At 39.1% G+C, this 24,319-nt stretch overlaps 5 protein-coding genes across 8 annotated transcripts; 1 reads left to right on the top strand and 4 right to left on the bottom strand.

Moving 5' to 3' along the window:
* Positions 1–2,438: 2,438 nt before the first annotated feature.
* On the bottom strand, positions 2,439–4,993 carry LOC137944904 (3-dehydroquinate synthase, chloroplastic). 3 transcript variants are annotated; one of them, XM_068790704.1, is made up of 9 exons: positions 4,910–4,989; positions 4,632–4,810; positions 4,069–4,219; positions 3,814–3,981; positions 3,504–3,730; positions 3,291–3,414; positions 3,085–3,147; positions 2,855–2,998; positions 2,439–2,777 (listed from the first exon to the last, which is right to left on the bottom strand). In XM_068790704.1, exons 1-9 carry the CDS (start codon positions 4,943–4,945, stop codon positions 2,646–2,648), a joined length of 1,224 nt encoding a protein of 407 aa, XP_068646805.1. In that variant the 5' UTR covers positions 4,946–4,989; the 3' UTR covers positions 2,439–2,645. The 3 variants fall into 3 exon arrangements, with proteins under 3 accessions (XP_068646805.1, XP_068646806.1, XP_068646804.1); XM_068790705.1 differs by having other exon boundaries at positions 4,632–4,759; XM_068790703.1 differs by having other exon boundaries at positions 4,632–4,993.
* A 1,206-nt stretch (positions 4,994–6,199) lies between these two features.
* Positions 6,200–9,628, top strand: LOC137943819 (beta-galactosidase 13-like). Its single transcript, XM_068789253.1, has 12 exons — positions 6,200–6,373; positions 6,443–6,538; positions 6,629–6,901; positions 6,990–7,538; positions 7,621–7,788; positions 7,871–8,055; positions 8,142–8,248; positions 8,348–8,565; positions 8,646–8,747; positions 8,825–8,970; positions 9,053–9,398; positions 9,494–9,628. Exons 1-12 carry the CDS (start codon positions 6,200–6,202, stop codon positions 9,626–9,628), a joined length of 2,499 nt encoding a protein of 832 aa, XP_068645354.1.
* A 508-nt stretch (positions 9,629–10,136) lies between these two features.
* On the bottom strand, positions 10,137–11,423 carry LOC137944012 (ubiquitin-conjugating enzyme E2 28-like). The gene is made up of 4 exons (XM_068789505.1): positions 11,047–11,423; positions 10,815–10,942; positions 10,576–10,680; positions 10,137–10,496 (listed from the first exon to the last, which is right to left on the bottom strand). Exons 1-4 carry the CDS (start codon positions 11,114–11,116, stop codon positions 10,353–10,355), a joined length of 447 nt encoding a protein of 148 aa, XP_068645606.1. The 5' UTR covers positions 11,117–11,423; the 3' UTR covers positions 10,137–10,352.
* Positions 11,424–12,203: 780 nt separating this feature from the next.
* LOC137944902 (rac-like GTP-binding protein ARAC3) lies at positions 12,204–17,960 on the bottom strand. 2 transcript variants are annotated; one of them, XM_068790702.1, is made up of 8 exons: positions 17,809–17,960; positions 17,399–17,651; positions 16,503–16,590; positions 16,285–16,394; positions 16,104–16,167; positions 12,940–13,004; positions 12,762–12,827; positions 12,204–12,672 (listed from the first exon to the last, which is right to left on the bottom strand). In XM_068790702.1, the coding sequence occupies exons 2-8, from the start codon at positions 17,495–17,497 to the stop codon at positions 12,568–12,570; spliced, it is 597 nt and encodes a 198-aa protein (XP_068646803.1). In that variant the 5' UTR covers positions 17,498–17,651; positions 17,809–17,960; the 3' UTR covers positions 12,204–12,567. The 2 variants fall into 2 exon arrangements, with proteins under 2 accessions (XP_068646803.1, XP_068646802.1); XM_068790701.1 differs by having other exon boundaries at positions 17,399–17,580.
* Positions 17,961–20,162: 2,202 nt separating this feature from the next.
* LOC137944460 (uncharacterized) lies at positions 20,163–24,311 on the bottom strand. Its single transcript, XM_068790147.1, has 11 exons — positions 24,198–24,311; positions 23,757–23,937; positions 23,598–23,672; positions 22,904–23,141; positions 22,665–22,789; positions 21,941–21,974; positions 21,775–21,821; positions 21,500–21,637; positions 20,823–20,887; positions 20,673–20,742; positions 20,163–20,455 (listed from the first exon to the last, which is right to left on the bottom strand). Exons 1-11 carry the CDS (start codon positions 24,298–24,300, stop codon positions 20,314–20,316), a joined length of 1,218 nt encoding a protein of 405 aa, XP_068646248.1. The 5' UTR covers positions 24,301–24,311; the 3' UTR covers positions 20,163–20,313.
* Between the last annotated feature and the right edge of the window lie 8 nt (positions 24,312–24,319).

Raw genomic sequence — 24,319 nt, 5'->3', positions numbered from 1 at the left:
GGACATCCATGTAGAAATGAATTTTTAAGATCAAACTAGTGTAACGGCCAATCAAGGTTGGCTGCAAGAGATAACAATACCCTAATAATAGTACTTAATTTGGTCATTGGCGAGAATGTCTTTGTGTAGTCTACACCATATATTTGCATGTATCATTTTGCTACTACTAGGCTCGCCTTGTATTCAACTGATCCATCGAATTTGTACTTGATGCAGAATACCCATTTACACGCCCCACTGTTTTTTTACCTTTGGGTAACGGAGCAAAACTCTAAGTCTTCCTTCATATCTTGAACCCACGTAGAACTTCATCAACACTTGTGATAATATGGTGTGAAGAAAGTTCATTTACAAAGTTCTTGAGGAGTTCAAACAGTTCTTTTGTGGATACATAAATTGGCAATCGGATATTTCGATCTTTGTTCATTTACTTCAGGAGAATATTTGTTTGGTGGTTTTCCCCGATTATACTGACAGGTAATTCATAGCCACTGATAGGAATATCTACATCATTAGAATATGGAGGTGTGGCAGGAATACTTACCTTACTGATATTCTAAGGAGAGGAAGGGTACTGTTACTTCAACTTTCGAGATGTCGGCTTTGGAGTCGACTCTAAATTAGGTTTTGTTACTTCAATTTCTGGAGATGTCGCTGTAAAAGTATCTTTGAATCAGTCAAATATCAACCAATTCTACTCTTCTTCTTCTCGTGGCAGGAGAGTATAAAGTATCGGATTTTAGGAATGTGACATCCATAGTCACATATGTGCTCCTCGTAGTTGGATCGTAGCATCGATACTCTTTTTGATTCACTGCATATCCCAAAAAAAAAACACCGAATAGGATAAGGACCAAATTTTGTGCGCTACTTTTTTTGGAGGTTAACGAACACAACACAACCAAAAATTCAAGGTGGAAGCATCAACACCGTAAGTAATGAAACATAGGTTGACAGGACTTGTACTAGAGTCTTGAACTCAGGCATCAGTCCAATGGTGGTTAAAAGCATATGAGTTCCAAGTAAAAGAGTTCAAGTCGTTTCAAGAATATAGCGATTTTTTCTCTCTGCAATTATATTTTGCTGAGGAGTTTGGGGGGCATGAAATTTCATGAATTATGATGTTGGAAATAATAGCAGAACTATTGATTTACATATTTTCCACCATTATCAAATCGAATAATTTGAATCCTAGTAGAGAACTAAGTATGAATCATTTTATGAAAGAATTGAAGTCTATGAAAGACATCATCCTTATGTTTCAACAAATAAATCCAAGTAATTTGAGTGCAATCATCAACTAATATCACAAACCAGCCAAAACCAGACAAAGTATTTTTGGGAGACCTTACACATCAAACTGAATCAAAGCAAAAAGGAGTTTTATTCATACTTAAAGGATAACTGACTCGATCTTTTAACTAGAATGCAAGTTTCATAGTTAAAGTCCAGATTTGACAAATCCAAAAATAAATTAGGAAACACATGTTTTAACCAAACGAATGATGGCCAAACCAATGGTGCCACAACCAAATTTGTTCCACTTTGAATTCACTCAGGTATCGTATATGAGAATATCCTGAAATCTTCCATGTAATTCTCTTATTACCTTGTGAGAAAGATAATTGTGACAACATCACTGTTCCTGCCTCTGTTATCGAATAATTAATTCCATTAGCATTGGCAATACTAGTTCACCAAAGAAGACTGTCTGAGAAAAATCATTCGTATCAAATATCATATGATTTGTTGCTTTATAATCTAAGTATCCAAGTGTTGTAATCAGCCTATCTATTAGATCCAAGGAAGGCATTAGACTGAAAGTTTGTATCGGCAATAGATAAAGACACGATAGAACCCAATGAGCGCAAGAGATCTTCCTTATCATGTTGGGTTGACTCGGTTGAATCTGGTCCGAGTCAAATCTGGATTCTTGGTCTGAGTTCGGTCCGATCGGTTGCTGGCAGCGCGGGACAGGAGGGCTTCTGTCGTCTCCAGAACGCCGTTCCGTCCGTCGGAGGCTCTGCCAGAGTCGGCGTTCACCGCGACCAGTGATCTTTTCTTGCCGCTTTCAGAGAGGACGACTCCCCGCGAGAGTTGCTGAAACGATTCGCGATATGGATCCGCTACCGAGGAAAAGAGTCCTCCCTCCGTCGACGCCACACATCGTCCGGTTATTCTCGGAATGAATTCAAGAAGTGCAGATGCGGGGAATCGGTCGACGCTCTGTATCAGACAATCAAGAAAATTCTGTTGCAGGTGGCTTCCCCGTCTTACTACTCTCTGCTTCCGTAAAGAATGGAGATCCAGAAGCAGAAAACGCCTTCTCGCCACCACCACTGCCACAATAGTAGGAGGCTGTCAAATTCGGGATTTCCTCCCTGCATCGTCGCCGAAGAAAGAGCTAGAGAGAAGGAAATAGAGACCTTCAGAACCCAGACAAAAAGCCAACATGCTGAATTTATTCAAATAAATCCTTTTTTACAATCTAATTTCGTCGTGGGAGGCTGAAACTCGAATCCTGATGGAATATGTTTCTGAGAGGCAAACGCTAGATTTAGTGATTATATAAGAATACAAGATGAAGCTATAGAAATGGGGTGACGACTGGAAAAACGCCTGAGCAGGAGTTTCATATCGGGGCATCAACTCTTACAGAAGGATTGAAGTGTATCATCTAGGGCCTTCCTGTCATAATCTCCAGTAAAAACGCAGTTACCCAGAGGACCTTTTAGAAGGATGAGCCTTAGCAAACCATCGGCAACCTTCTTATCAACCTGTAATAGACTCACTCAGATGAGAATGAGATCAAATTTATGTTCCAAAATTATTTTGTTCAAGCAGCATCACTTACAGCCATTGTAGACTTGAACATTTCTACGGTAACAGAGTCGGGTGGTGCTGTTGGGAGCCTGGCTTGCTGTAAAATAGTAAGGACTCGCTGCACAAGTGATTTGTCGATCCATCCCAGGCGGAAGGACAAATCGACAGCCATTACCTGTTGGTGTGGTGGTTATAAATTTGTTCTTAATGGCAAGGAAAACAAGAACATATTTGAGTAATGCAGTGGAGATAATTAAGTACCATTCCAGCAGCAACAGCTTCACCATGGAGCCACTCACCATAGCCCAAACCGGTTTCTATAGCCTGAAATGGGCATAACAAGGGGCTTAGTAACAAGAAACATTTAATCGTTTTGGTAAGTGGCAAGACCCATAAAAACAATTTATAACAGAGAATCTTGCCAATCTGAACCAAGAGAAGTAGAACTGATGTAACCCAACCCTTACATGGCCAAAACTGTGACCCAAGTTCAGTGTTGCCCTCAGTCCACTTTCCTTCTCATCCAAGGAGACAACTTCAGCCTTGTTCTCACATGAGTGCTTGATTGCATATGCTAAAGCACTAGGGTCCCTGAAATAAGCAATGGCCAGTTAGGGAAATAAGAACCTCCGAGGCCATTTTCAGCTCGAGATTCTCCAGGTACAAAAGGTAATACATACCTTGCCAATAGCGCCTGCATATTCTTTTCCTGCCACTCAAAAAATTCTGCATCTCTTATAAGACCATATTTTACAACTTCTGCGACGCCTGAAGCCAGCTCCCTATCAGGCAATGTATTTAAAGTGTCTGAATCGATCAGCACACACTGTGGCTGGTAGAAAGCACCGATCAAATTTTTTCCAAGAGGGTGGTTTATACCAGTCTTCCCCCCAACAGAAGAATCTACCTGAAGCGAAACAGTACAATATGAAGTTCACTACAACAAACCCAATTTGAGAAGAAGCAGAGTTAACTCAATAAACACAACACCTGGGCCATCAGAGTTGTTGGTATCTGAATAAAATTGACACCACGAAGAAAAGCAGCAGCAGCAAAGCCACACATATCACCAATCACACCACCTCCAAGGGCTACAAACGTGCAACGGCGATCAAAACGAGACTCGATGGCCTTGTCAAAGACTTTCATTAGAGTACCCTATCAAACACCAACCACTGATTATTTTCATCTATTATAGTAAATAACCTTTGAAAAGCAAGTCTAATTGTTCAAGTGCTCACTTACCATCTCTTTATATTTCTCACCATCTGGTAGAATCACTGATTCAACTGAAACACTTGAATTCCCCGAAGTTAGAGCAGTGACAACTTTATCGAGGTACAGTGGGGCGACTGTAGTGTTAGTTACAACCAGAACTCGCTTCCCGTGAACATGCCTACATACGGATAGCAGAAGCAAAACGAAATTTATACAGGTGAATCAGAAATGTTAACGCTGTCTTATGAAAAAAAAGGCGTAACAATCTAGAAGATAACTGATAGCTTTTTAGACTATTGTAACGATTAACAAAATATTTTGCTTCTTTTGTTCCTAAGACCCAGAAAGTAACTGACTTGTTTTCACAATAACTTTGATGACAATTGCCATGAATAACCATAGTATTGACCACATAAAAAATCATTTTTTTTAAATTACAAACAGCCATTAGAACACACGTCAACCAGTTTCCAAATCAGCCAATATGACACATGTCCATTAATTCATGTCTATTAGCAACAAACACGGATATGGGTTGACGAACAAAAGTAAAACTTTCCGCCAAATTTACAAAAAAGAAGAGAAAATACCTTTGAAGAAGATCATGCTCTTCAAGCAAACCAGACCCAATGTAGATCGGATAACTCCGATTCCCCAAATCGACATCAACAACGGTCGAGACCTTCGCACCCACCTCCCGCCGCGGCTGCTCCATCACCTGACATGCACGAGCGGAGAATTTCAATCCACGCCGATCAGATTCGCCGACCTGAACCGAGAGTCTGAAATCAGAAGTAAGGGAGGGAGATCGGAGCCAAGTCAAACGGCGGAGAGAGCGGTGATCGGAAAATTTCTGAGAGAATCGAACCGAAGGAGATACAGCAGAGGAAGAAGCGGTGGCCATGGATTTCCGCTAGGCTTCGGCGGAGCTCGGATATGGAAGGAAGTTTGCAGGTCTGCCACTTCGAAATCCATTTTGACTGCCGTCGTTCTTAGGTAGACGGAGAGGGGGGTAGGTGAGGTGTGAACTGTAGACACAACAACTTGCGCAGCCCCATCTGTTGCATTCGGCACGTGCTTAAACTGAAAATAAAATATTAATACTTAAACTGAAAAATAAATTTAAAAAAAAACTTACATAAAAAATAAAATATAATTAAATCAATATAATAATTAGAAAATGACTTAGCATTTAAAACACAAAAAGGTGCAAAAGACACCTTTATAATGTTATATTTTTGTTAAATAATAATAATATAATTTAATTAAAAATAATATTTTTTATAAATTTTCCCTTTTAGAAAAATTCCTCAATGCCTTCTATCTTCCAACAATGTTTGTATAAAATGGCACATATTCATTTTCATCTTCCAAGTGAAAATCGGAAAATGTGCTATTTTATACAAAAAAATTATACATAATTTGTAGCAAGTTGGGAGTTCATGTTGTTCTCTCACCCCCCAGTTTGAGGGAGAGTGTTAGAAGATAGCTCCCAAACTCACACGACCAAGGAAGGTTCACATATGCAAGTGTATTAGAAGATGGGCCCAAATCCATAAGACCAGGGAAGACCCATACATCCAAGAGATGAAGACGGGCTCAAGGCCCATAGATCAAGGAGAACGCCCATAGGCTCACATACAAGATAACAAAATGGTAAATAAAAAGTCATCTCATAGAGATGACATTAATGTAATTAGATTAACGTTCCAAGGTTATTTTTATAATACGTTAGTTTCATTAATTTATAAATAGAGTCTTCTACTCGCCTAATTTAGCTTAAAGGAGGAGATACGAGGAGAGAGAAAACAGAGAAACTCTGGTAGAACATTTGTCTTGTTCTTCTTTCCGATTTTGTTTCCTGTAATTTGATGGACAGCAATTTTTTTTGTCTGGTTTTTTATTAACGTGATAAGAGACACTTTGCAGAGGATCCGGTTTTAACGAACACTTCAAACTCCACCAGAATTCTCCTGCAATAACTGTCATGGTAAAATAACTTTCTTCTCGGGTCCTAAACTCACGCTCACATGTCTGATCTCCTCCATCTGAGCAATAGCTCTTTACTACATTTAGACATTTCACCCCGTTTAAAAGTCTCCCCATCCCCGTCTCAGCTGCTTGTCAATTACTTCCATTTGATCAAGAACAGGAAAAGATGTTTTCATGGAGTCATGATCTGCTACTCAAGCTCTTATGCCTCTCCCTCCTCGCCGGATCGGCGTTAGTCGTTCACGGTGGAGTCACCTACGATGGCCGATCTTTGATTATTAATGGAAGAAGAGAGCTCATCTTCTCTGGTTCAATTCACTACCCACGTAGCACACCACAGGTACTCTGTTTACCTTTCTCGTTACCATGTTATCTTTTGTTGATGGCTTGATCTCTTCCTGATGCTCAGCAATGGGAGAAGCTGATAGACAAAGCGAAGCACGGTGGTCTGAATACCATCGAGACCTACGTCTTCTGGAACCTCCACGAACCAGTAGAAGGACAGGTGAGGAAAGAGAGAAGTACTCGTAATCAATTTTCTGCTGGAAGAAAAGAGTACGGATTAATGCTTCTTCTGGGTTGATCTTGTTTGCAGTTAGATTTCAACGGAAACTATGATCTGGTGAAATTCATCAAGACGATACAGGAAGCTGGAATGTGGGTGATTCTCCGGCTGGGACCCTTCATTGAAGCGGAGTGGAACCATGGAGGGCTCCCATACTGGTTAAGAGAAGTCCAGAACATCACTTTTCGCACAAACAATGAGCCTTTCAAGAATCATATGAAGAAATATACTCGGATGATGGTCGACATGATGAAGAAGGAGAAGCTGTTCGCGTCTCAGGGAGGCCCCATAATCGTCTCACAGGTCCAGACCTCTTTTTATCATGGATCCTCCTCGTCTTTTAAGATCTTGTTCCGTTTCTTGATTCGAATGCAACTCTTTGTTCATCCAGATCGAGAACGAATACAATAACATCCAACTTGCATTCAAAGCCGAGGGATCAAAATACGTTCAATGGGCGGGGAAAATGGCGTTAGGTATGGATACAGGAATCCCATGGGTGATGTGCAAGCAGTGGGATGCCCCTGATCCTGTGATCAACGCCTGCAATGGAAGGAACTGTGGAGATACATTCACGGGTCCAAACAAACCCAACAAACCTTCGTTATGGACTGAAAACTGGACTGCTCAGTACAGAGTGTTTGGCGATCCACCATCTCAGAGAACTGCAGAAGATCTCGCATACGCCGTCGCGCGCTGGTTCTCCAAGAACGGAACTCTTGTCAACTACTACATGTATCATGGAGGAACGAATTTTGGCAGAACGAGCTCCTCTTTCGTCCAAACGCGCTACTACGATGAAGCACCACTCGACGAATTTGGTTTGTTGAGGGAACCCAAATGGGGTCACCTCAAGGACCTTCATTCTGCTCTCAGGCTCTGCAGGAATCCTCTGCTTTGGGGCGAGACCCGCGTACAAATCCTTGGAAATAACGCAGAGGTAAATCTATGAACTGAAACCTCAATTTCTAAACAGTAGTGATTAGTTGAAATTTGTTTGAAGAATGTACGTGAGAACGCAGGCTCGCATATACCAGAGGCCTGGGACGAACGTCTGTGCTGCCTTCCTCACCAACAACGACACCAAAAATGATGCGACTGTGACCTTCAATGGTGAAAAATACTACCTGCCCCGTCGCTCCATTAGCATCCTCCCCGACTGCAAGACTGTCGTCTTCAACACAGCCAAGGTACTGTCATCTACTCTCTGAACAACCAGCACATTTGAACAGAAAAATCAGGATTCTCATTAATCCTTTATCCTCTTTAAAGGTAGTTGCACAACACAATACCAGATACTTGCTTCCCTTACCTGAATTCCAGAAGAGCAACAGGCAGTGGGAAATGTGGAGAGAACCCATCAGACAAATGAAAGACGCAGACATTAAATACCCAGCTTGCTTAGAACATTATAACATGACTAAGGACACTTCAGATTATTTGTGGTATACCACGAGGTTAGTGACGACTTTCTGAAGCTCATCCTGTAAGTGTTTTCAAGCTTTTAGATCTAACTTTTTTGCTTTATTTGCTTCAATTACAGTTTGTACTTGAACGATAATGACATGCCATTCAAAAAAAATTCTCCTGTTATGAAGATCTTCTCTCTAGGCCATGCCATGCATGCTTTTGTCAATGGCCTTTACATCGGTAATGATCCTTCTTCATTTATGTTTCTTCCCTCTATCTCCATCTCCTTCTGTGTTACAAAAATTTGAGTTCATTTTTCTGGTTTATTCTGGTTCACAGGAAGCGAAGAAGGCGATAATGTGGAAAAGAGTTTCTCTTTCAAGAAAGCTGTGATGTTAAGACCAGGAGTTAATCACATTTCCCTGCTCAGCATGACTGTGGGGTATCCTGATAGCGGAGCATACATGGAGAGAAAAATTGCAGGAATCCATCAAGTGAGAATTCAAGGTCTGAACACCGGAACCTTGGATCTCTCACTTAATGATTGGGGTCACAAGGTAACAAGCTTCCTGACCCCAATATTACAAAAATTAAAATTTTTCACTCGAGCAAAGAATCAAAAATGGACATTTCGTAGGTTGGTTTGGAAGGAGAAAAACTCCGCGTCTACACGCAGGGAGGATCTCACAGGGTTCAATGGACTCAAGCAAGTGGAAAAGTTGCCATGGTTTGGTATAAGGTAAATCAAGTTTAGCTTTTCTGTGTAAATACGTTTTCTCCAGTTGATCGTCTCTTACCAGGTCTCTCTGTCTGCAGAGATACTTCGACGCGCCACCAGGAAATGAGCCAGTTGCCCTGGACATGACCAGCATGGCAAAGGGAATGGTCTGGGTGAATGGCCACAGCATTGGTCGTTATTGGGTATCCTTCCTCAGCCCTCTTGGGAAGCCTTCTCAATCCGAGTAAGTTCATCACCATTACCTCATCTCTGCAACTAGTTTAGCCCTTTCCGTTCATAAAATTCCAATTAAATTTTTGCTCCAGGTACCACATCCCCCGGGAATTCTTGAAACCCTCTGACAACCTACTCGTCGTCTTGGAGGAATCTGGTGGAAACCCAGAACAGATACAGCTCCTAAGAGTGTCCAGAGACACTATTTGCAGCAGCATCTCTGATAACCATCCCCCCCATGTGAAAAACTGGAAAAGATCAAATAACAAATTCCATGCAGTAGTAGACGATGCAAAACCAACAGCTCATCTCAAGTGTCCCAACCAAAAAGTGATCGAAGCCATCGAGTTTGCCAGCTATGGCGACCCCGAAGGTTACTGCGGAAGTTTCAAGCTTGGAACTTGCAATGCTGCAGCAGCCCAGAGCGCAGCTGAGAAGGTATTTTCTCTTTCAACCTTAACACCGCCCATCGATGTAGGTATTGCAGGCTGGTAACATGTTTCTGTTTCTTCTTCTGTATCAAATGTGAGCAGGCTTGCCTTGGGAAGACTAGCTGCAACATTCGAATCGATTCAGAAATTCTGGGATCGGATAATTGCCCCAGTGACATGTCAAAGACTTTTGTAGTTCAAGCAAGGTGCATCCATGATGGAGTTTCAAATGCCTGAGCCATGAGTTTGTAAGGGAAGATGAGGCGGCACTGATCCAGAATCGGCGCAAGAGAGTGATTGCAGGTTGAGGCGGCGAGAAGATTGTTTTGTGATAATACTTAGAGGAGCAATTTTAAATCATCATTTGATCATGTTGTCATAAATTGTTTTTGCAGTGAATGAACCTAATGGGCGTTCATCCATTGCCTCATAGCTGATTAAATCAATTTTTTTACTCTCCCATTGGCTTTGATTTATTCACAGTACTGCTTTCTGCTTGAGCTTGGGTTCTTGAACTAAAGAAAACAAATGAGAGATCGTAAAAAGAAAAAAAAAAGTAGCATGTTGAATTGTGGACATCTATTAGGTGTATTTGTGGGTGCATGTCCGCTGTTGCTCCTCTTCTATTTATCTATTATTCTTTTTCTATCCTCTTCCATTTCTGTAACCATGGAAAACAACCGATAGAAACAAATTATTTTCAACTTTCAGAATAGAAACACAGGAAAGACTCCTTGAACTTGAGTTCTCAACCAAGAACAAATATATTTATAAGAATTGATTAAAACCCAGATGAAAAAGCACACCAACAGGACTTAAAATGAAAAACTAAAAAAATTTTAACCACTTATTTCAACCCAAAGAAGCTCTACAGTTACAGTGACAGACATCAAATCTTCTCAATACATATATGTGGTTGGCAGTCTGGTATAAGAGACAAGAAGGGACATGATATTGAATTCTAGCCCATGGCATATTTGTGGGTCCAGCTGCGAGCAGTGGATTCATATTTGAGTCTATCAGTCTTGCACATATGAGCAATCTCTGGAACCAAAGGATCATCTGGATTGGGGTCTGTGAGAAGTGAACATATGGAAAGTAAAACCTGCAGGGTTGTAAATGATATCAGCCAGATAACTATGAACTGGAAATTTATGGAAAATGAGAAGATGAAACTTGCAGACCTTTGATATGGTGAGAGCAGGACTCCACTGTTCTTTCAGTATGTCCAAGCAAATGTTTCCATTGCTGTTAATGTTAGGATGGAAGACTTTTGTCCTGAAGGCAACCTGACATGAAGAAAATTGATCATTTTAACAGGGGAAAAAAGAACAGCAACAACATCCCACAGGCAAAATCTCCAGCACTGATTTCTCTGAATACAGAAAGGGAGCAAATTAGAAGTGAATGAAGAAAGAGATACCTTCGGAGGTTTGAAAGGGTAATCAGGTGGAAAATGGATTGTTACAAGGAAAATACCCCCTGCGTAGGGACTATCATTTGGACCCATTATGGTTGCATGCCAGTAGCACATATCATCAGCAACAGGACCTGCAGCTCAGACCCATTAGTTACAGATTAAAAGAACTCAAACCCACAAAAGAAACACTTGTACTAATAAATCCTATGCATCCACCTATGAAGTAATAAGGTACCTGCACTGCAGGAGGTGGGTGGGTCTCGCTGCAGATCTTTGAACTCTTTGATAATCCTCTTTGAAGCCATAAGGGAAACCTTCGCCCTGGAGATCTTGGTGTGAAGCAGACGCGGTGAAGAAGAACAAAGGAAGAGCTTGGAAGCAAATGGTTGGTGCTGGGGAAGGAAAAAGAGATCTGTATATAGAGCAGGGAAAGAAATGGGAAACGAAAGTGGTGGCTGCAAATGAAGTGGGTTCCGGGTATAGATTCCAACTAAAGAAAAGCGGAAAGTCAAGAATCAAATCAAGTACCGAAAAAGAAAAGGACTGATTTCTTTATGAGAATTTCAAAGGACCAGTATGGCTCCGCAGAAGTTCTCGACCGCGTACAGATCATACTTGTTGAGAGTTAGTACGTTTCAGAACTTCATTTCCTGGACTTCAGGGTAAGTGCAGAAAACAATCAAATCACAATGACTCGCCGAAGGCAATACCCCATCAGTGAGCGATTAAATGGCTTTACCAACTTGTTATATCTGTCCAAACATTCATTTCAAGGAAATTTTCCCCCACTCCTTCCCTGAATGTATCATTATTCGAGTGTTTATCCTCTGAAGGAGTTAAATAGGGACATCTTCCCGATCAATGCTTATACTTAACACACAGACGAGGATTGCCAACCGGCCTTGTGCCATGTGAACTGGGAGTGAGGACCAGGTTAGGCAACAAATTTGGGAGCTCCAGAGCACTGGAGCAAAGAACCTCGATTGAGGCTTGGTCTAGTCCAAACTACCTGAACAGGACAGGAAAGCATCACAGTGACCATTGACCGCACGTCCCAGTTCACATGCAAAAGATTCTTACTCATCCCCAAAATCGACATGGACTCTTCTTTTTGGATTCCCACTACGGTGAAAAACGAATACAAGCTTTAATAGCTTTCAAAGAGAGCTACAATTCCTACACGGACTCTCTCATATCTTTCTCTAACAAACGCTAGCCCTCCGTTTCAGTGGAGAAGACCATCGAATCATCTTGCCTGAGAATGTAGTGGAGATCCCATATTCTTCCTGATTTACAGCGAGTACATATTACTTATCATCAAAGAAGGGAGTCAACAGAAGGGGGTATTGAGTCTTAGCAGAAATAACTCTAGGGATGAAAACAAAAGTAGGAGACATTGGAAGAAAGCCAAGCCTTGGAAGGATTAAATAAAGATACAGAATATGAATTATACCATCATCATAAGTCCAACGCATGAAAAACAGTTGTTCAGATCGAATTAACTTACTCACATCTGCAAATAGAAAAAGAAATCTATCCAAAATAGGTGCATTGTTACCACTGTAAAACCCAAGTCGATTAACACGAGACACCAAGAACACCAAATAGATTTGACCTGATGCTTCTTTTCAGAGTCCTAAATCTGTCAGTTGACTACACACCAAGGCCTGTGTTTCCTTCCTGATGAGGGCACAGAGAAGAGAGACTACAAAGGATGGGCTGGTGGGTCATCTTTCCTTTCCTAATTGCTTTCTACTCACAATATGGAGCAGCTCTTTTGTGCCTTTCTCTTCTTCTTCTTCTTTTGCTTGGGAGGTTGGAGCACCACCTTAATTGCAGCATCAAAAACAGCCTTCACGTTCTGCACATAGATATGACTCATAAATATAAAGGTAAAGAAATAATTCATAGCATCTGCCACATTGCATAAGATAATCTAATTCAAAATACCTGTTGTGTTTTGGAACTGCATTCAATGTAGGCAGGCGCCCCAATCAACTTCTTCAATTCTTCCCCCTACATTAGACAGAAATTATACGTACCACATGGACAACGAGATTTAAGTCAAGAGAAAGACACTGAGAGTAAGAACAAAAAATAACATCTTGCTTATATAACAGGCCCTCACCTGAGCAGTAGTGATAGGCACAGCACCTGGATGATCAACGAAGAATTGCTTATCATCACGAAGGTCTATTAACAAGAACAACTATATCAGTTATAATTCAAAGCCAAGAATAATTACAATCACTTGCCCTGAAAAAACCGATATAGGGACATGACTGAAAAGGACAAAAAGGAATCTGACACCAGAAATGGATCCAAAGACTTCGCTTGCAAAGGATCGTATTATAAAGAAAAGAATCACATACATTAAAAAAATCCAAAAATTAAAATAAGGATATAATCTGCATAAAATTTGTCACTAAATATTTCAAAATGTAGACTTCAATCAAATTGGAAAGAAAATGTAACGAATTAACAAGTGAAACAAGGATGCTTTAGGAATGAGAATGCAATTGACCTGAGCAGAGTTACTGACTCAAAAAATGAACCATGATTTATTGTTCCCTTAAATTTCAGCAAAGCAAAAACAGTTTTGAAGTACATCATGTAGGTACACAGATTCTCAAATGTTCCATAAGCAATGTGTGAGCATCATGAATGGACAGAACAATAAGAACATGAATCATTTTTTTAAAGATTAATCGATTTTTTTACACAAGAACATACATCAAACTAGACATTTTTTTCTCTTTTTTTAGAGCCAAGGATTTTATACAAGAAGAAAGCAGAAAGTGGGAGAAAACAATACAACAAAAAAAAAAGAAATATAGTAGAACTAAGTTATATAAAAAATTAAAGCATTGCCAGCTAATACCATTCCCAACAACAAGGGGACCAGCAGATTCCTCCCTGACAAGGGAGCCTGCCATCAAAAGATGGAGAGAGTTTTCCAATCTATTGGATTACAAATAAATAGCAAAGAAGCCTCATGGGCAGGGGCATCCACTCTGCCCAAGGGTGAACTAATAATCAGACAAGATATTTGGTGTAAACAGAATGCAAATGTAACAAATTTCTTAGAGATAACTATTTATCAATGTCTGGATGAAAGAAGTGGTTGCAAACAGATTTCATCAGTACTGACAAACATTTGCATCAACAAATTAATAGGCTTTTTAAAATTTTGATTATACGCACATACACACACAACCCCATACTCCCTGGTGAGACTTGAACATACAACACCTCACACTAGAAGCCCTCCCATTGGCCATCAAATGAATGTACAATAAAAGTTCAATAACTCTTGTTCTCAGATTTACCAAATTTATGAGAGTGGCCCTTTGATTGGTTACAGAATTGGAAAAGATATATCAAGATTTCTTCCCCAGCTTGCAAATATCACAAGGTTTAAAAATTCTTAAAAGCTCTAAAAAGCAAGTATCATCTAAAACTAAAAATTAAAAATTAAATAAAATAAGCAAGATGCATACACGTAATAATCACTTAATACATCTTAGGCAGGTAAAGAACCACATACCATAACCAACTAATTTAATGCCCATTCTAAAGGTCAAAGTTGAAGAGGACGAAACAACAGATAAATAAGTGGGCAAGGCCCAATGCATACCATTCAGAGGTCAAGGCTCTATCAACTGATTACTCAACCAAACTCGTTCAAGTCATAGTAAGAAATTTCAGATTCTGAGTACATCAATTTAATCGTAGTTTGTTACTGAAGCTTAAAATAGGATGTAATACAAGTTATTTTGGAATGGTCAACTTGGCACAATGACTCTACAAAAACAAACTTGACTGACTTCAATCCTCAAATGCTTTCTGCCATGTAAGTTATCTTAATTACAGGTAATTTACAGTTTCAATAATAAATGGACTGAGGCATGTTCTTATCTATCAAAAAGACAATGATCAACTTCCTTGGTAAACTGACAAAATTTTGACCCCTGACATCAATATCCTAACAAATTGTGATATGCTTCCAAAGTTATACACTCAAATATAGTGAAAGGTCTAATAGAAATCGCCACCTATATGCCATCAAAGAGTGAAAAAAAGGTTTGATCATCTTCATGTGTGAACAGACTTGATTTACAAAAGCATCACACTTAAGTAGACTTCTAAAGAGGCAACAATAACCGCTACCATCAATTTCATAGACCTTACATGTAACCTGCTACCGTCAATTTCATAGACAAATGGAACCAAATATTCTTGACCAAATACTCATCCAGACCAAAGCAGTAAAAGGATTGACATGGATCTATGAATGTCAGAACTGAAAAGAAGTCTACTCTTTGTTATAACAGAATAAAGGAACAGCACAAACAAAATAATTAAAATCTGAAAAGCTAACAGCATTCACATCAAGAATTCTCAGTGATCAAAGTCCTCCAAGTCTACCATTGCTGCAAAATATTAGGGCGTGTGTCTTCTTAAACTAAATCAGCGATGTTAAAGCTCTAACTGAGAGCAACTAGGATGCACAGGGTTTCCAGAAGGGTGACATTAACAGGTTAGTCATCAATAAGAATGTTTGGCAAAGTTTAATTCATCCAACTTAATGTAGACAAAAGAAGAACTATGGTTAACCCAAATGTATGGATCAGATTATGTTAAACTCATGTCAGACACGTCTCGACATCACTATTATTTAAAAACTCATTACCCCTTACCTATTTGAAGTATGCCTTTCTTACACAGTATATGTCTGCTGTAGGCCAAACTCACCATATTTTTCAATGTTGAGAACACACATGTAGACCCCATATGCTGGTGAGTCTTGAACCTAAAACCTCACACTAGAACCCACATCCCCCTGTGTGATGACTACTTAGCTAAGGGCAAGAGAGAGAGAGAGAGAGAGAGAGAGAGAGAGTTCCTAGATGCACAGACTAAGTCTTGCAAAGACTGGTAACTACGGCAGTGGTTACAAATAACTTGGAATGAAATTTGACCATTTATGCCAGACAACCAAATGACTGAACAAATCACTGCATGGAGCCAGTTGAAAACGGTACTATATTGCAACAGTAATATCAAAAAATTCCAAGCATTTTAAGAAAGAAGGTGACACCAAACACAGAGATTTTCATTAACCTTTATTCTAACAAGTTGATGTTTTGTAATTTAACTACATATTACAGATAAACTGAAAGAAAGAGACACAGACACAGACACAGACAGAAGATTTGAAGCAGATAGATGAACCTTGCAGTCACAGAAGTAAATGTTAGAAAACAAATTAGCTAAAGATAAAAAACGAACCAAGCTTTGTTCCAACAAGAATTATGGGAACGCCTGGAGCATAATGCCTCAGTTCAGGAATCCACTGGAAACAGAAGAAGAAAACATAAATAAACAAATGAAAACATATATAAGATAACACAAATATCTTTATACAGAGAGAGAGAGAGAGAGAGAGAGAGAGAGGATTAAACTATATCACCTTCTTGGCAACATTCTCGTAACTAGCTTTACTGATGAGAGAGAAAGCCAACAGAAAAACATCTGCACCACGATAGCTCAATGGTCGTAATCTGTTGTAATCCTCCTGACCTGATTCATTAATAAAGAGATAAGACAAAAAAAATCCAGAAGAGAAATCATCACTCTCTATTCCAAAGCTGAAAAGGGGAGACAAAACTAAAGCAGCAGAATAATCACCTGCTGTATCCCACAACCCTAAGTTTACAGTGTTTCCATCCACCACAACATTAGCGCTAAAATTGTCAAAAACAGTTGGCACATAATCCTGGCATCCATCACAAATAGCAAAGCCATAAAGTTTATTTCAGAGTAATCAAATAAAGCAGCATCTCAAACTCCCAAAAGATATTACAAGCCCTCCACAAAAAATAAAACAATGGTCACATAGGATCTTCCCACAAAAAAGGGTCCAAATAGATCGAATTAATCCACCACCAATTCAGTCAGTCCCCTATTAAATGCAATGGAAACCTCTCCGAAAAGAGGACTTATTTAAACTCCTCTTCCTCGATCAGGAAATGAGAAAGAAAACTCAATCATTAACATTTTTGCAAAATGATCGCACCGATTAAACAAAAATATGGCAAGAAGATTATGTTTTTCTTCGTCGTGTCTAATTGCCCTGACAACATCGACAAAGACACCAAGTTATAGGCACTAACAGAGCAAAAACTAGGGAATGAAGAAGATTGAGAAAATGAGATTGGAAATAATGTCAAGGTCTCCCACAATTAGACATTGGAAACGCACGCATCTTCCTAATACGAAATCATGCAAAAGTACAAGACTTTCCTTGACAAACGATGTAATTTGTTTAAACCAGAAAAGGGAAAATGTACAACCCTAGGGGTCATTTCCTCACCCAACTCCCTTAAATTAAACACTATCAGTTTCAAAACCAATGACAATCCGTACCGAAATCAATTCCCCCCTTCCCCCCAACCAAACTTTGCAAGATGACAAAGCAAAACTCCAAATTTGAAAAGAATCTCTCACAGCATTCACCCCACCCAAAGCACATAAATTCCCAAAATCCACAATGTCGCAAAATGAACCCAAAAATCCAAACTCACCGTAGGAAATGTATTGCTAGTATACGAAATCAACATACAGGTCTTCCCAACAGCCCCATCTCCCACCGTCACACACTTGATGAACCTCGACGCGCTCATTTCTGAAGCAGATCTCCGTCAGTCGGCCAACAAAGCAAATGAAACAGCCCTCCTCGTTCCCCTTCCCTTCCTCAGCTATTCATCTGTGGCAGAGAGAAAACCCCATTTTCAGGCCCCCGGCCCGGAGCAAGCAAAACCAAACTCAATTCCAACCCTAGACGATCACAATGGGGTCGAAAAAAAAAAAAAAAGAAGAAGAAGAAGATGAAGAAGCAAAAATGAGGAAACCCTATGACAATAGAGATAATTTTGCAAGAAAATTCAGTTTTTTTGGTGGGTTTTTGATTTTGTTGTAGCGAGAGACAACTAACCTTCGGCGGGAAAGAAGGCGGTGGAAGCGGTCGCCGATGACAGCTATCGCACCGAATTCGTCCAAACACCTCCAAGAAATACCACAAAACCTCCGTTTTTTAAAAATAAAAATTATTTCTTTATTTGCCCCTTTTTGAAATTGAATTTCGCCTTCACCCACTCCCCTATCGACTTCGACTCCCAGAGGCGGCCCCGAATCAATATTTTTTTATTTTTGGCCTAAAAAGAAAAAATATATGCGGGCCCGCGTCGTGGATACTCCTGCAGGCGAAGGAGGAGCAGTTGTTGCCTACGTTTCTGGGCCCACTGCATGATCACATAAACGGTTGCACCATTAAATCACCAAAGTCAAGCCCACAAATAAATCAAATTTAATTAAAATATTAAATTTTCTAAAATTAATGGAGGGGACCCACAAGTCGGCCCTACCAACCTACGTGTCACTGTAAAAGCACATGCTTCGAGTCTTTTGAAGCTGATGGGAGGGGCATATTATTAGAAGGTAATGTTGATTAATTATGGGTAATGATGGGTTATTTGAGTGGCTTTTCATGAGATTGGTTTCTTGGCTTTTAAGGGGAGACAATTTGGTCTGTGATAATGCATTGATACGTACGACCGAAAGACAATTGCTTTGGAAGATATAGGGCCCACCAGCCAGTGGAGTGATCTGGAATAATCTCGTTATCCGACTAACTAACGTACCAAAATCTGCCCCACTAGGCCTAACCATTAACTCATTAAAAAATGCCACGTGTTTAGTTAAATAAAAATTTAAAAACAAATACAAAATTAGATATTTAGGCCGAGAAAAGAAAAAATATAAAAATTTTACCATTATTATTCCTAAAAATAGAAATACAAAGTGTTTGCCTAACTATATCTGACATGAAATTAGATCAAGTTTATTCGTTTCCGTAAATAGAAACGAACAATCATAGAGTTCTTGGATGTCAAATCAGTCTAGCTCTTAAGAAATGAAATCTCACTCCCAACAAGGAAAAGACACGTCATCCTTTTTGTCTATCTGTCATGCTTCCCACTTTCATGGAAAGTCAGGAAAATCCCCTGGGTGGCATTTCCTCCAGCAGCACTGGGAAAAGAATAGGAAGGAGTTCCCTTCTCCTGCACCAGAGGAAAGAAGAAACAAAGAAATAGGGATCCGGTAATCACGGTATGGAGAGAAAGAGAGGAAGTCACATGGGAGGAGGGGTCTAGTCACCAACCTCATCCATGTGCTTGCGCACCAACTCTCCTACCATTCTTTGCATTTCACTTCCTTTGATGACAAGATTCCACTCACCTAAAATCCCCCCCCCAAGTCATCCCTCTTAGGTGAGAGAGCCTGGGGTGGGTCCACTTCATGCCCTTCACCTTCTAAACTTGTTTAAGATAACATCACTGTCATTATGTTTTTGTCCACCTCCCAACTCCTTCCCAATTCATATCCTGGTTTCATGCATGCAGACAGAGAAGAGGGGGGAGGGGGCTGTCAGATGTGAACTTTCCATCTGTTGAGGAAAGAATAATTTAACAGCTCACATTCTTGACTCAAGAATGATTGGTCCAGTTCTAGAATTGAATTATCATATCTCATATGACTCTGTCAGTTTGAGATCATTGATGGTTTCAGTATTTATAGTAGTTAATGATTCTCAATGATGTTTCAGGGACCTGAGTATATTATTGATGTTCTTTGGGTTCCTAAGGGGTTGAAAAGTCTTGGGCTCTCATCCAAGCAGAACAGTCTCTTGGAAAAAATAAAAAACTACATGAAAGGTAATAATGAAGCAAGTCAAAAAAAAAGTATAGTAAAGCCTATATAAAAAACCTGGTTTAGTAGACCATGGAGGCACAAGTGTCAACCACAATGTCAACATTTCCACAGACATTTATGGCAAACAACGTAAAATACTAATCTGGTAAAATGTAACACATGTAAGATTGACAATGAAGGACCCAACTGCCAAATGACAGCAATCTGTATTATCAATTCCAAAGATTTTTAACTTTAGAGAGAACTAATAAGAAGTCATTGTTGTGTGTAGCATCAACTTTAAGCAAACATGGTGCTCCAGCACTGAACAACCTCACATGCAAAATGCCTACCAGATATTGACAACTCTAAACTCTGAGTCAGTAGTCAATACAGGTCCTCTTATCCATCAATAACTGATCATATCCTTCACCCTCTACCAATTCATCTATCAAACCTGAAGTCAGTTATCATTTATTTTTGAATAGTAATAACAGCACATATGACCACCAGTATTGCTTTTTTAGTTGATTAAGATAAACAAGCAAGAAAGAAGTAATAGGACAATCATGGCGGCAACTGTCGGCTACTCCTGAATTTGAAACTTATTAAAGTGCACCTTATTCTTGAACTTCAATGCTGCAAATTTTGCCACATTAGTTTTTTTTTTTTTAATTTGCTAAATGTATCTGTGAATCACACAAGACTAAAAATTGTGAAGATCGGTTCATACAGATCTTGGCTGCTATCATAAATCCTCATCTGAACTTACAATATCTAATTCAATTAAATTCCCTGAAGTCTGTTGGTCTTCAGTTTTCGTTCTTTTAGACTCGTGTTGCCCGTCTGCTACTTTTATGTTGAAACCCACCTTCATGGATGAAGATACCCTGAAACAACAATATTATATTACATATTTTAGAATGTTATGCTCCAAATATATATAAATATATTATAATGTTATTATCTATGTATGGTAGAATGTTAACATTGTTAAACATGGAAGTCTTTTTTCTTCTTTTGAATAATAAACTCACACTATAAAGTGAAAGTTTAAACCTTTTAAAGAAAATGACGAAAAAAAATATATTTAGACCCATTCCTGACCTTTTCAATGAACCAACCACCTGTTTGAGGTTATCAGATCCTTTAATGCGAACTCTGGGTTGCATTTTATCTGTCAATGATATTAAAATCGAATCATACCCAGAACACAAACTCAAATGAGCAAGTTACATGATGGAAAATATTTGATACCTGTGACTTCTGTGAGGAATCTTATTCCTTGGGATTGGCTGTTAGTTGTCACTTTTCCCGCATTACTGTTCATTTGCATGAATAATTAGAGATATTGAAACAAGTTTCTTATAACCAATACATGAAATGTCCATGGATAAAAGCCCCAGCATTTTATGGCCTTTATGTGTACTCCCAGTTGCAGGCCAGGTTTTCTATTTAAGACTGAGATGAGAGGGGTTTTTAGGGGTGAAGAATCTCATATCAGTTATATGCTTGGAAAATCCTGGGATTGTTAGTTGGGAAAAGGCTTCACAGCATCAGATGGACCCAGCCCAATTTCTATTGAAGACCTCAAGCTGAAGTTGTACGACTAAGTTGATCTTGGAGCAATCCAATATACTTGTTCAATTAAGCAAAGCTTCAGCTGAATAATCCAGATGGCTTGCACATATCACATGGATGGCAGCTTTTGAAATACATAATACTAAAGGAAACATGGAAAGAAGCAAAATTACACAAAAAGCTGAAATATATGTCCAATGCCTTTCAACATTCTGTTATAATTTTACCAACCTATCCATCAAGGTGAATTGAAAATTTTACACAAACAAGAAAACAAAAAAATATTATAACTAACCAGTTCCCGTTTATCTAAGCAAGATGAAGCACTTTCAAGAATAAAATAAAATATGCACCTTAAAGTTTTTTTCAAGTCATCCACAGAAAGCACTTTTGCTGGCAGTTTGGACTTGTTAGTCCTCCTATCTGCCAGAGGGTCCACCATGTAAATCCCCTCAGACTGGAGATGATTCTTGAATGCAGTTCTTAAATTACTGAGAAGAGAATCAAACCACTCGAATAAAGGCAATGAACAAAACAAAATTTTTAAGCAGAAACAACAATCTGATGTATAGACAGAAGAGAAAGACACTGCAAGCGTAAGGAGTTATTCTAGAAGCAATGCACTTACCCACCCTTCAGCTCAGCCCGGATGGTATTGTACTTCTGTGATGCTTGCTGGTGAAAAAAGGATAATAAATTTTAAATTCATTAACTGAACAAAAACAAGAGACTTTCTCTTGCCATTTGAAGCTAAGATTGTAATGAATTAGGGAAAATTGGGTAGAAGTTCATACAGAACCATGATATTTGCAGTATATCCCATGAGATCTGGAAATAAAGCATGGATTAGTAAACTTGCAGAGGCCAAAACAAGAGAAGAAAGGCACCAAGCAGTGATAGGTAAAAGAACTAGCAATGAACAGGGTGGTGTGACTGGTGTCTTCTTCTTTATCAAGTATTGATAAAGTTCCATACCAAAAAAACCTAAAAAATCTCAGGTTTGATTTGCAAGGAAAGGATCAAATTAGGAAAGTTTCAGCAGCATTTTTTTTTCTTGCAACTTGATTGAACTCATGGAAGTTTTGAAAACTGTCTAAATTGAGTACTTCTTCACTACAACTATGTTTATGACAAGAAACAAAAACATGGAGCTCTAGCCCTCTTCTGCAATAACTTTTCCTAGTATACAATATTTCCCTTAATTGAAGTGATTTCATGCTCTATATTTCCATCTAAAAGGCCATACCAACCAGACATAATTCTGACATAATCCAGAAGTGCACAAACTGCCCACTTGATTTTCTTGTATGAGTTCTCCTTAATACTAAAAATATTTTTGTGTATATTTGATATTTAATCCTTATATAGACCTGATCTAGTATCTTTCAAATTGTATGTCTAGAAGTTTTTACCTGATCTAGTATCTTTCAAATTGTATGTCTAGAAGTATAAAAACTTCTAGACATTTACAGTAAACCCAATGATAGCAAAAATCAGACAAAGTACTTCTGTACATACTTATTAATGGACATGGTGCAAGCTATTCCGTCCTTCCTTTTCCCTTTACAGATGGCAAAATCAGCAGATTTTCCCAACTTTAAAATCTGAGCAGCTGAATATACACTTAAAGAGAATCCCTTACCCTGTCAAAAGCAATAAAATCAGGACACAGAGGAGAAACCATCCCAAACAGCAATAGAAGTCGGAAAGAGCTAAAGTTCTTAAGGAACATCAACAAGCTTATCCAACTTAAGCACCTGAGCATCCTTCCGAACATTTGAATTAAACAAAGCAAAAACCATTCCAACTGGCTCCTTTGAGGTCATTAAATAAGCATCACCAAATAAGAAAACTGAAACATTTAATTCTTTCAGACAGCCCATTTTCCAGATACTGAAATTCTTTCCAGTAGAACTCGTCTTGGATGCCCCCTTCTCCATTAATACTCCAACAGTTGCCCAACAACCAGAAATAGTGTCGCCCAACAAGGAATTCCTGGTAAGACACAACACAAGAGGTAAGACTCGAAACAGGATTCTGTAAAAAATGTTATGTCTTGTATTCTAATTTTTAAGACTCCAACTTTCGCGTATACCAATTGAAGGGTATCGAATGGCAGCTTTTATTCACCATACAACAAAATAAGCTCCACATCTATTCCAAAAAAGAATAACTTCTATATGGAAACTGTGAAGGATGTAATATAAGGTAACTTAAATCAAAAAATTCTTGAGTTGTTACTTTGCTCTTCTGCTTCGTGGCTGAATGGCTTGCACCGGGGCCGAAGCCCCAATATAAAAGATATGAACAAGTATGATATATTCAAAAACAAACTCAAATCATTATCTAGTAATATGTTTAAAGTATAATGTAATGTAGGGAAATAAAAAACAGTGTTGTAAATTGTGCTAATTTGTTCTAGAATGACTTCAAACAGGGTAGAGTCCATACCCAATTGCTTGCATTCGAATAAATCTAATGTCAGAGAAACGGTTATTGAGCTCTGCTGCAGATATTAAAGGATTCCTGGCAAAGAGTAACAGCTCATTAAACTGCAATCCAAAATTGAGTTTTCATACCCTAAACTTGAAATATAATATAATGCTATACCCTATCCGCAATCCAGAAAATTTCTCAACTTCAGCGTTATCACTGCATTTTGACGGTTTCGGCTTGGAACCACGGTGAATGGTACTGATCTCGTCCAATAGATAATCTTTCACAGCATTTTCATGGAGCAAACTGTCATCAACTCTCGTACGGAGAAGCAATCCATCGTCGAACAGACGATCTGAAATTTGAACTATGATGAGACGTCTAATTTTCACTATTATCTGATGAAAGAGGTGATGAAAGTCGTGATGAAAATGGTGACCATAAATATGTACCAACATAGGGACATGCGAAGACGCAGGTAAATGACACAAAGAAGATACTAACAGATCTAAATCACGATTGAGCAAGTCAGCCAACGACCCATTGCGTTGGAGTTCTACATAATGAAATAAACGAAGAAATTGGATGCAAATGAAAATTGAAAATTAAAAGTACCCGATGAGGGGTCGTGGGCTGAAGAAGGAGAAGTAGGTGGGGTTTCCAAGACCCTCTCTCGGAGAGAAAGGAGAAGTTCTAAATCTTCTTCCTGTGAGGACATTTTGCTCTCTGACAGACAG

This window comes from Aristolochia californica, unplaced genomic scaffold (genome assembly GCF_029961685.1).
Source record: "Aristolochia californica isolate CCGP_79_NKW_82.1479 unplaced genomic scaffold, dmAriCali1.0.hap1 SCAF_11, whole genome shotgun sequence".
Classification (NCBI taxonomy): domain Eukaryota; kingdom Viridiplantae; phylum Streptophyta; class Magnoliopsida; order Piperales; family Aristolochiaceae; genus Aristolochia; species Aristolochia californica.
Note: the sequence above shows the minus strand (reverse complement) of the source record. Positions and strands in the feature narration are given on the sequence as shown.

What these genes read in the sequence shown, in the direction of transcription:
- LOC137944904 (XM_068790703.1), bottom strand. Translation starts at nt 4,945, where the DNA reads ATGGCCACCGCTTCTTCCTCTGCTGTATCTCCTTCGGTTCGATTCTCT. An exon ending in GAGCATGATCTTCTTCAAAG is followed by an intron (nt 4,220 to 4,631) that starts GTATTTTCTCTT and finishes ATCCGTATGTAG; the next exon opens with GCATGTTCACGGGAAGCGAG. An exon ending in GTGAGAAATATAAAGAGATG is followed by an intron (nt 3,982 to 4,068) that starts GTAAGTGAGCAC and finishes GGTGTTTGATAG; the next exon opens with GGTACTCTAATGAAAGTCTT.
- LOC137943819 (XM_068789253.1), top strand. Translation starts at nt 6,200, where the DNA reads ATGTTTTCATGGAGTCATGATCTGCTACTCAAGCTCTTATGCCTCTCC. An exon ending in TCGTCTTCAACACAGCCAAG is followed by an intron (nt 7,789 to 7,870) that starts GTACTGTCATCT and finishes TCCTCTTTAAAG; the next exon opens with GTAGTTGCACAACACAATAC. An exon ending in CCCAGAGCGCAGCTGAGAAG is followed by an intron (nt 9,399 to 9,493) that starts GTATTTTCTCTT and finishes AAATGTGAGCAG; the next exon opens with GCTTGCCTTGGGAAGACTAG.
- LOC137944012 (XM_068789505.1), bottom strand. Translation starts at nt 11,116, where the DNA reads ATGGCTTCAAAGAGGATTATCAAAGAGTTCAAAGATCTGCAGCGAGAC. An exon ending in ACCCACCTCCTGCAGTGCAG is followed by an intron (nt 10,943 to 11,046) that starts GTACCTTATTAC and finishes TCTGAGCTGCAG; the next exon opens with GTCCTGTTGCTGATGATATG. An exon ending in ACCCTTTCAAACCTCCGAAG is followed by an intron (nt 10,681 to 10,814) that starts GTATCTCTTTCT and finishes TCTTCATGTCAG; the next exon opens with GTTGCCTTCAGGACAAAAGT.
- LOC137944902 (XM_068790702.1), bottom strand. Translation starts at nt 17,497, where the DNA reads ATGAGCGCGTCGAGGTTCATCAAGTGTGTGACGGTGGGAGATGGGGCT. An exon ending in AGGGTTGTGGGATACAGCAG is followed by an intron (nt 16,395 to 16,502) that starts GTGATTATTCTG and finishes TTAATGAATCAG; the next exon opens with GTCAGGAGGATTACAACAGA. An exon ending in ACGAGAATGTTGCCAAGAAG is followed by an intron (nt 16,168 to 16,284) that starts GTGATATAGTTT and finishes TTCTGTTTCCAG; the next exon opens with TGGATTCCTGAACTGAGGCA.
- LOC137944460 (XM_068790147.1), bottom strand. Translation starts at nt 24,300, where the DNA reads ATGTCCTCACAGGAAGAAGATTTAGAACTTCTCCTTTCTCTCCGAGAG. An exon ending in CGGGCTGAGCTGAAGGGTGG is followed by an intron (nt 21,638 to 21,774) that starts GTAAGTGCATTG and finishes TTCTCTTCTCAG; the next exon opens with TAATTTAAGAACTGCATTCA. An exon ending in ATTCCTCACAGAAGTCACAG is followed by an intron (nt 20,743 to 20,822) that starts GTATCAAATATT and finishes TATCATTGACAG; the next exon opens with ATAAAATGCAACCCAGAGTT.